Here is a 9,554-nt window from a genome sequence, read left to right as displayed (position 1 = left end):
TGCATTCGATTCGAAAAGAGAACAAGGTTTTACTTTGTAAATATCTATTTTTGTTTCAAACGAGCAAAACCAGTTTGGATATGACTTCTTTTTTTTTTTATATATATACTCATGTTGAGCAAATCTAGGTAGGGCTGTGACTGCCGACATTTTTTCACGTATTGAAGTGCAAAAAAAACAAACAAATATGAAAGATCCACAAACTGCCTCTCTAAGGCTTGTTGAGTATATAACTGTATAGTGTCAGCTAATTTTGCTTGAGTTTGGACAATCATTTGTGCGCACGTGAAGGCTCAAGCGATCAACTCAAGGTGGACTCCAAAGTTGCTCTTCGCCACGTTGCTTGAATAATGCCGTCGAAGGACTTTTGATTGTGCTTGATGAAGGTAAGTGAATTAATTGCCACAAGTCACCAATCACCGTTTTGCACTGGAAATGTCTTTATTTTTTTGGTGATCATGTACGATTGATTTCACGTGTACATATATATATATATATACAGATACAAATTAACCATATAATCTATATATGTACAACACATTTGTCTCTATGTACAAACACAAAGTATATAATAAAGCAAATAAAGCTGATCTGATTCGAATATGCAACGATGACCTTGCGTGTTGGTTTTGTATGAAACTGACGCGACCAAGTCAGACAAAATGGTGAAAACATCCAGATTCCTTTATTTTCAGCATTCTGGATATGATAAATTTTTTAAAAAAATGTGCTGGTGGAATTTGACAGCCTTCTTTCGCCGTGGTTCACGGTGGGAAGATTGCGTCCTCTTGTGGTCAAATGTGGACACCTCTCTTTTTAAAGAAACAAAAGCGACACACTGGACTAAGTGGGACAATGCGTTTATGAAATTGGATCCGGGTTTTTTTTTTGTTTTTTTTTTGAAGGAGGGTGTTTAAAACGCATTTTGTCATTATCAAAAGTAAGAAAATATCTGTAAGCAGAGAAAATGTAAGAAATTCAGGAAAACATTTAATACTATAAAATTTATTGAAGGCTGAAGAAATTAATTCCGTTTTTAACTGGACAATTAAAATATTAGAGAGAATCTAATTGTTTTTTTTTCCTGTCCAGCCTATTTCCATGGAACTTTCAAGCCACACTGGAGCGTTACATAGTCATTAAAAAATCTAAATGTGTTGCCCCATACAATTAAGAAGGTCAATTTGCTTGACCTTTATATTACGTGAGTCACCGCTCAAATGTGAGCAACCTGTCTGGGGAGTTTTACTCTCATTTTATGGCACGGCAACTCATTCACTGTTTGATTTGCCAGCAATTAGTCAGCGCCGCACGATCTCGGGGGCAAAGTTAGCAGCTCACGGGCCAGTCGGCTATTGAGTCGACTTTGCTCGTTCGCTGTCACAGGGCGTGCTCGGGTTTGACTCAGCAGAAAACGTCTCATGGGAGGCTACAGTGTTAGTCGACTCATGATTTTATTTGGAGGGGGCAGCCTGGGTGGTCATGAAAACGAGGGCCTCAGCAGACTTGGACTGACTCACGAGCTGCTGGTGCACATGTGCGGGTTACTGAGCTGGATGGTCAGTAAAACAGAAAGGGAGCGTGTGGCCAAGAGACGACTGAAGAACCCTGACCTAAATCCAACTTAAAATGAAGGGGAATGATAAGCTTGTAGTGGTTCATCATTTCTCATGTCGGCCTGACTTCTCTATTGTTGTGGTAACCGTGAAAAAAAACATGCCCCAACAAAAATAATATACTGCTTACTCTGGGAGTGGCAAAGTCGACACCTTACGAAGTAAGTGAGTCATCGGTGTTGGAAGAGTCAGAAATGTGATGTTGTTCTTATGCAAAGGACGGCATCAAGTACACCCACTTGAGTTCTCTTTCAAAAGGCATGTGCGACTAAACATATGCACTGTGACTCAATTCAACTTGTTTTCTGCTCATTGACAGCAAGAGCCTTTCCCACATAGTCTTCACTTTTTGGTCTAGACACGTTTTGAATCATTGTGTGATTCATCAATGAACCAAATCACATCATCAGCAAATCACATTGGGTGGAAATACCCCACTCGCAGCCACGGTGAAGTCACGCTCAGGTTTTGATTAGTACAATCATACTTGGAGTGTCTTTTTTTTTTTTGCAGGCCAGGGCTTCTGAGATTCTCCAAGGCATGACAGTTTCTGGACACCCAATCAGTGCATGCGCCTCCTTCTGTGACCTGAAGGCCCTCAAATAGTCCGCCGAGCGGCTTTGCAAATGCACAGAAATGGGCGGTGACAAGTTGATCTTGTCGAAGCGTCAAACTTCCTTGTGCTCTTCCTGAAGGCTCACTTTCAGGCAGGACCATGACGGTGGCTCATTTGAGTCAAACATCTGAACAGGTAAGTCATTGGGTTTTTTTCACATTTCATTTTTTTAATTGGCGCTGCAAAAATTATTTTTCTTCGCAGAGCCTCTACCAGGTGGAGAACAAGTGGACCACTGGTTGGAAATAGTGTGTTTGAAAATGGATCCAGGAAGGAAGGCAAGATGTTGGCATAGCTGTTGTGTTTGAAAACCTGCTATGCCAACAACTTGCCGTCTTTCCCGTCCAGAATCACCAAAGCAGCCTGACAGGACGAAGAGCGATTTTATCATCAATGTATTTTCTGATGCTCTTTTGAAAATTCAAATGTGTATACAGTATCGTATAAATAAAAGAATTTGGATTCAAATGCGTGAATTGGCTTTACGCAGCGCATATCCTATGCACACACACACAAGTGATCAAATAAAAAAAATGTGTTATTAATGAGTTGAACTGTTGTATTTATACAATTCAAATCAATCTGGATATAAAATGTCGATTGATGTCAAGTTGTGTGCTGGCCCTTTAAGAAATTGGAAACGCTGGTCACATGATTCTTGTCACATGACAAGCCACTTCCGCGTTTGCTACGGCGACTGGACCGTATAGAGGTGATTCTGTTAAATAGATTTTCAAATAAGTGTAAATTCTGCGAGGGTTGGGCTTGATTTTGATTGTTAGTTGTAAAAAGTTTGATGTTGGCTAGGTTGTGCAATTATAAACATCAAAAAGTTGATTTTAGCTGAGAGGATCGACACGAAAATGCACAGTTTGCGTGACAGAGAGAAAGGATGAGCTCTTTTAACTCATGTGTGAAGTTATTTTTCCACCACCTGAAAATTCAATCTGTCAATGAAAGTGAGGTTTGTTGTAGTTATTAAGGCAGGCACGTGTTAGCTTTCATTCTCGCCAATGACGTATTTTTTCCATGTGATTTTGAGATGTCCTCTCTTTTGGCGGTACATGAATGCACCACGTGCACAATCAAAGTGGAACTGAAGTAAGGGAGGAACAATATTGTTCCTCCCTTAAAAACAAGTTACTGTTGTTACAATAGTATTCTTACAATAGTAACTTGTTTTTAAACGTGTGTACATGTATTTGTTATTTACTTTATGAAATAGGTTTTAGTCGATTCATTTGATTCATTTATTTGTCTTCCTATGTCTAAGTGCGATGGTTATGTTCACATTTTGCGTAATGCGGCTTATTAATGAGTGTGTGTGTGTGTGTGTGTGTGTGTGTGTGTGTGTGTGTGTGTGTGTGTGTATAAACCGAGATTTTTTTTGAAGTGATGCCCATGCTTTATGATCCTCTGCCGACCTCTTGTGGCATGTATACGCAATTATAAACTCCTTATCGATGGATGTCAATTATTTATGGCAGGGCTGGGTCATGTGTTATTTTATTTTAACACGTCACGTGCATTGACTAGCGATGAACAGTGAAAACTTCACGCTGAGCGAGAAGATTGTGTCGGCGTCGTACATCCGACAGGCGAGTGAAGCTCGCCGCGGCCACGAGCAGCTCATCAGGCATCTGCTGGAGCAGGTAAGGTCATCGTTTGCGTCCCCCCCCACCCCCTCTCGTCTTCTCTCGTCTCATCTCGCGGCTTTCGTTCCTTTACAGAGAAAGTGTCCAGAGGAAGGATGGAGCGAGGCCACTATCGAGCTCTTCTTGAACGAGCTGGCCGTCATGGACAGCAACAACTTTCTAGGCAATTGCGGCGTGGGTGAACGGGAAGGCCGTGTGGTATCCAACATGGTGGCAAGACGACATTACAGGTCGCGCGTTATGCTACTTGCAAACAGTCTTTAAGCTAAGTGAAGCTCATGGTGTTAACAGGCCGCCGTTGGTGTTTTTAACACGCAGGTTGATCCACGGCATTGGCCGCTCAGGTGACATCGCGGCCATTCAGCCAAAAGCTGCCGGGTCCAGTCTGCTGAATAAACTGACCAACTCGCTCGTGCTGGACATTCTAAAGATGGCAGGTGCGTGTCGCTCAGTGGAAAAAAATGTGTCCACGTGTATTAAAGATCGACTATCCTAACCCCCAACAAAGGGTTTGAAGCAAACAATAAAATAGCCATGTACTGATATGTTTTTAATTGAGTTTTAATTAATTTTATTATCCCCAGTGCAAAGGGCTCTATTGCATAAAATTTACCATTTAAGGATCGACCTGTTTATTTAATGGTTGGTTTCATAAACTTCAATTCCACAACATCAGTATTTAACATTTCAACAAATGATCTCAATTCCATGTTCCACACTTGAACATGGTGATAAAATTAATGAAGTCACACACCTGCTGCTCATAACCTTCTGCTTACTTTTAGCCTGTTTTTGTAACTTACCCCAGCCATAAGTACAATTCAACGATTCAGTGGGCAGCTGTTCATCTTGTTTCCGACAGGCGTGAGGAGCGTGAAGAGCTGCTTCGTGGTGCCCATGGCGACCGGCATGGGCCTGACTCTGTGCTTCCTGACTCTGCGCCAACGGCGGCCGAAGGCCCGCTACATCATTTTGCCACGCATCGACCAGAAGTCCTGCTTCAAGGCCATGATCACAGCAGGTGACTTCGCTCGCCGGGAAACCTCACCCTAACGTCCGCCTGCGTGCGCTTAAACCTCTTCGTGCCTGTTCATGTCGCTCGCAGGCTTCGTGCCCGTCGTGGTGGAGAACGTGCTGGAGGGCGACGAGTTGCGGACCGACGTGGATGCCGTGGAGCGCAAAATCTGCGAGCTGGGAGCCGAGAGCGTCCTGTGCGTCCATTCCACGACGTCATGCTTTGCGCCACGAGTGCCTGACAGGTAAGCCGACCACTTCACTCAGTCTTCAGTCGAATGGAAAGCCTGCGTTGTCATTGTGTGATACAAATACACCAACGTTGGGATGCAACTTCAAGTTTGGGTTAGACAATAAAAAGAGGCGTGGCTTACAGCCCACAGTGACATAAGGTTATGTAGGAAGAGCTTGTTGTTGCAATTGTTTTCCTGTGTTCCATCTTTGTTAATGTTGATAGGCTGGAGGAGTTGGCCACCCTGTGTGCAAAATATGACATCCCCCACATAGTCAACAATGCATACGGAGTGCAGTCATCCAAGTGCATGCACCTCATCCAGCAGGTATGTACATCATCCGTCACGCATGCGAGCTCCACCGATGTATTCATATCTGTTTTTGGGGGTTTATCCCACAGGGGGGCCGTGTCGGACGAATCGACGCCTTTGTCCAAAGCTTGGATAAGAACTTCATGCTTCCAGTTGGGGGCGCCGTAATCGCCGGTTTTGAGGAAGCCTTCGTGCAGGAGATTAGCAAGACTTACCCAGGTAGAGTGAGCACATTGTCACACAGGTTGCTGTGGATGTTTTGTTTGTTTGTTTATTTTAGTCTGTTTTGTTTTTGGTCTTGAGCGACTTTGGCAAAAGAATCTGAAATACATGATAAAACATCTGAGAAAGGCCCCGTAATTGAATGCTAACAAAAGCATTTGTATGTCTTATAACGCCCTGAAGTGGTCAAGGTGGGCATACCAGACGGAGCAACATTTTAATTGATACAGTGTGACAAAAAACGGTTTCATTCTTTTTAATGCAGTTTAACAATGTCATTATTGTTTTGTTTGTCCAGGCCGAGCATCTGCGTCGCCATCCCTCGACCTCCTCATCACGCTTCTCACGCTAGGAGCCAGCGGCTATAAGAAACTCCTGTCCGAAAGGAAGGTAAGATGGAAAGAAGAAAACAAAATGCAATGTTGCTAATGAACCGTGAATCCGAATCCCGAAAATGTCATCCATGGATCGAGGAAATTTTTCTTCCGGTGACCCGATGCCATCAAGGCGCACTAATGCTGCCTCTTGCCCCGCATTGTGCATAAATAATGAGGCAAACTCCCCTCGTGGTTTTAAATGGCATCATCCCTGAGATGAGAGGCTCTCAAAAATCAGTTTTCGGTCGATTTTTCAAATGGGTGCACGCTGGAAGGATCGCTTGGAAAGCAATAAAGGCAGAGAAAAGATAGTGGTGCTATTTCTAGTTCTTAGTCCTGCCTTTTTTTTTTTTTTTTTTTTTTTTTTTGAGCCATGCTCCTTGGGGCCCATGTGCAGTTTGTGTTTCCTTGCAGGAGATTTACGTACTCCTGGCCGAAGAATTGAAAAAGTTGGCGTCGGCGCACGGCGAGCGATTGCTTCACACCCCCCATAACCCCATTTCGCTTGGTGAGCACGCCATCTACGGCGCCGCACCTCCAAATGCGCTTCCCGTGCTGTTAAATGTTCACTTTGTGTTTTTTGGGTGCGGCAGCCATGTCGCTGGACGGGCTGCGGGCCGACTGCGACCAGGCGCCGACTCAGCTGGGCGCCATGCTGTTCACTCGCCAAGTTTCAGGAGCCAGGTATGAACCGCACCCTCAAGCCTGTTTGTCCTGGCGGGATACGTTCCACACTTAAAAATTAAACACAGTAGCGAGAAACGATATATAAAAAAAATAATAAATAGTGAAATAATAAAATTGTCTAGATGTGCAACAATTATACATTATACAGTTACAATTCTAATGATCAAATTATGTTATTGTTATTATGTAATTATGACTTCAAGATGGCGGCGCGAGAGTGGCTGCCTTTACAGCAGCTCCTATACTTTTTGTTCTTCTACTTTCTTCCTTTCATAATTTTGCTGCTGTAAATTGGGAATTTCTCCATTGTGAGACGAATAAAGGTTTTCTCATTCTTATTAAATAATAGACAACTCTGATTTCAGCCACTCAACAGTAAATATTCTTCGACTTATGTCGACTTCACTCGAGGCAGACCGATCGCCTTCATGTTGAATAAAAATAAAACTTTCAAATATTTGCTTTTGCTTTAGCAAAGGGTGATCAACATTTTTGCCGATTTTCTGAGTAACAGGTTTATGATTGTGAACGAAAACTCACAAAGTAACTAAAAATTGAAAAAAAATTCTCAACGGAATAAACTAAAAATGAAAATACCTTAAAAAAACGCGAGTTAAATCCAGCAAAAACGTCCTTTGTTTTTCGTCTTTGTCAATTAATATGTTAATTCATAGCTGACCTTTGGGAGTTCATTTTGACTGCAGTTATTTTTGTATTTTAATCTTACACTTGACAAATACTCTCTATATTAAAAAAAAAAATAAAAACCTAATTCTAAAACTAAACCAAAATGACACAAGTTTGCGAAAAATCAAAAACAAATCCGCAACGTGAATTAATAAAATAAGTTCAAATCAAAATGTAATTAAAAACTAATGAAAATCCAAAATAATCATCACCCTGAAGGCACCAAATTACCGTGAACACACATGGAGCCAAACAATCGGCGAAACAGTGAGTGATTTTCACCTATTGTGGGAAAGCGTGCAAAGCACGGCCCTGAAGATGAGTCGATGCTTTTGCGTTGTTGAAAAAAAAGGGAGATGAAAGTGCGAAATAAGCGGGATGGCACAAGATAATTAGACTGCCCTCTCGCTCCAATAACATTAGATTGCGTCTTCACTTGCCAGCCCGCTCCCTCGGCTGCTTGGTTTTTCCTTGCAGCGAGCCGAAGAATTTCTGCCAGTTGACGCACGGCTTCAGAATTGTAATGAGGTTCTTTTGAGGCTTCTTTGCTCTTCTCAGTTATCGACTGCACACGCAATGGATGACTAATTTATCAAGTTTCGTACATTCATCCAGCATAGCAAGAAATGCCAGCAAAACGGAATCGAGCTCGCTCGTGTCATTATTGGCGGGTGGTTGTTTTGCAGGGTGGTCGCGCTGGGCAAAGAGCAGAGCATCGGCGGGCACACCTTTCGAGGGTTCATGTCGCACTCCGAGTCCTACCCGTGCCCGTACATCAACGCGGCGGCCGCCGTGGGCATCACCCGCGACGACGTGGCGCTCTGCGTCAAAAGGCTGGACAAGTGCCTGAAGACGCTGCGCAAGGAGGCAAAGCCGCTTCAAAGTAGTTCTCCACTGCCGTCCCCAAATTCAAGTTAAATCCAAATATCCACAAATTTAGCTTCTATTTGTATTTTTATGCGATAAAATTATGGTAAAAAGGATGGCGTAAGACCTTCATCCTTATAGATTAAATTACCTGTAAAGTGAACATAAATCTCTTGTACATTTGACAGACTGCATAGAAAGAGTGTTGTATGTAATTATTATTTTTTTAATTGTCAAGTATATATTGTAAAATTAATCATGTCTAATGTGTTTGGGGGAAAATCACTGAATTCACTTTACAGTGTCTTTAAAAAACAATTACATCATTCCTATTCGATCTCTTGGTCATGATGATTGTGGTACCATAATAATATTTGTCCAAGAATAGATCCTTGTGGAACTCCATGGCGAACATGCTTTGTTTTCAGAACCCTCACATGGACAAATCAGGGATGTTTTACCATTTTGGGACAGGAATGGGGGGTGGGGGTGAACCTTTTCATACCCAAACTTGGGTTGGAATTGGCATCAGATTCAACCTATTACAAGTTTACAACTGTTTATTTTGTTCAGAAATGCAAGTATGCATTTTCTTTTTTTTCTTTTTTTTTTTACTGTCATTAAAAGCCACTCGTTAAAAGTGCTCATGATGTGTTTGTTTTCTGCTTCTGCGACGACGCCGTTGGTGTCTTTTGAAAACTTACGTTTTTAACAAGGTCGACCTAATAAATAAGACATGTCTGATTGGGGTTGTCGTCCACCATGCTGCAGTTTGTTTTTTCCTTATGCGTGATGGGGGCGGAGGGTGAGGGGGGGGGGGAGTGTTCTGAATTGTTGCGGTTGAGAAACGCGCGTGTTCTTGGTTTATTGCCGCTCCGTTATTTGCTGTCGTGATGTTGTCAGTATTGCGGGGCTTGCTTGTTTAAGCTGAACAAGGATTTATTTAATTTGGGGTGGGGGGTAGTGGGGAGGGTGCTGCCGCTGATTCGCTGCCGTCCGGTGCTGCGTCGCGTGGTGCAGGGTGGAAACGCACCATCCAGCCAGCCAGCCTGCCTGCCTGCCCGCCCGGTTCCGTTCCGAGTGCCTCATGCAAGCTCAGTAGAAGCAGCAGTAGGGATGCCGTCAATGGGAGCGTTTTGGGTTTTGCTTTGCGTGTGCCTGTGCGGCAGCCTGGCGAAGAAGCCTGCCCGCTGCCCTTCAACTTGCAGCTGCTCCAAGGAGTCCATCATTTGCGTGGGCTCCTCTTCTGTCCCCAGGACGAGCACCGG

The 9,554-nt window shown here is 43.2% G+C and overlaps 2 protein-coding genes across 5 annotated transcripts in view; both read left to right on the top strand.

Moving 5' to 3' along the window:
• Nucleotides 1-2,320: 2,320 nt before the first annotated feature.
• Nucleotides 2,321-8,931, top strand: sepsecs (Sep (O-phosphoserine) tRNA:Sec (selenocysteine) tRNA synthase). Of its 4 annotated transcripts, none has more exons than XM_019856193.1 (12): nucleotides 2,321-2,367; nucleotides 3,769-3,884; nucleotides 3,963-4,117; nucleotides 4,206-4,324; nucleotides 4,750-4,908; nucleotides 4,993-5,146; nucleotides 5,359-5,461; nucleotides 5,536-5,665; nucleotides 5,967-6,058; nucleotides 6,460-6,553; nucleotides 6,639-6,729; nucleotides 8,106-8,931. In XM_019856193.1, exons 2-12 carry the CDS (start codon nucleotides 3,771-3,773, stop codon nucleotides 8,335-8,337), a joined length of 1,443 nt encoding a protein of 480 aa, XP_019711752.1. In that variant the 5' UTR covers nucleotides 2,321-2,367; nucleotides 3,769-3,770; the 3' UTR covers nucleotides 8,338-8,931. The 4 variants fall into 4 exon arrangements, with proteins under 4 accessions (XP_019711752.1, XP_019711750.1, XP_019711751.1 ...); XM_019856191.1 differs by lacking the exon at nucleotides 2,321-2,367 and adding an exon at nucleotides 2,492-2,944; XM_019856192.1 differs by lacking the exon at nucleotides 2,321-2,367 and adding an exon at nucleotides 2,963-3,124.
• Nucleotides 8,932-9,244: 313 nt separating this feature from the next.
• The window catches only part of lgi2a (leucine-rich repeat LGI family, member 2a), a 4,932-nt gene continuing 4,622 nt past the window's right edge, over nucleotides 9,245-9,554 (top strand). The window contains exon 1 of the mRNA XM_019855976.1: nucleotides 9,245-9,553. Within this exon, the coding sequence (XP_019711535.1) occupies nucleotides 9,403-9,553 (151 nt within the window). The 5' untranslated portion in view covers nucleotides 9,245-9,402. The remainder of the gene's footprint in view (nucleotide 9,554) is intronic.

This window comes from Hippocampus comes, unplaced genomic scaffold (genome assembly GCF_001891065.2).
Source record: "Hippocampus comes isolate QL1 unplaced genomic scaffold, H_comes_QL1_v1.1 scaffold246, whole genome shotgun sequence".
NCBI classification, from domain to species: domain Eukaryota; kingdom Metazoa; phylum Chordata; class Actinopteri; order Syngnathiformes; family Syngnathidae; genus Hippocampus; species Hippocampus comes.
This window is presented reverse-complemented; position numbering and strand designations above follow the sequence as displayed.

Excerpts from the sequence above, each read along its gene's own strand:
- sepsecs (XM_019856193.1), top strand. The coding sequence starts at position 3,771 with ATGAACAGTGAAAACTTCACGCTGAGCGAGAAGATTGTGTCGGCGTCG. Across the intron at positions 4,325-4,749 it reads GGACATTCTAAAGATGGCAG|GCGTGAGGAGCGTGAAGAGC; the intron begins GTGCGTGTCGCT and ends TGTTTCCGACAG. Across the intron at positions 6,730-8,105 it reads CGCCAAGTTTCAGGAGCCAG|GGTGGTCGCGCTGGGCAAAG; the intron begins GTATGAACCGCA and ends GTTGTTTTGCAG.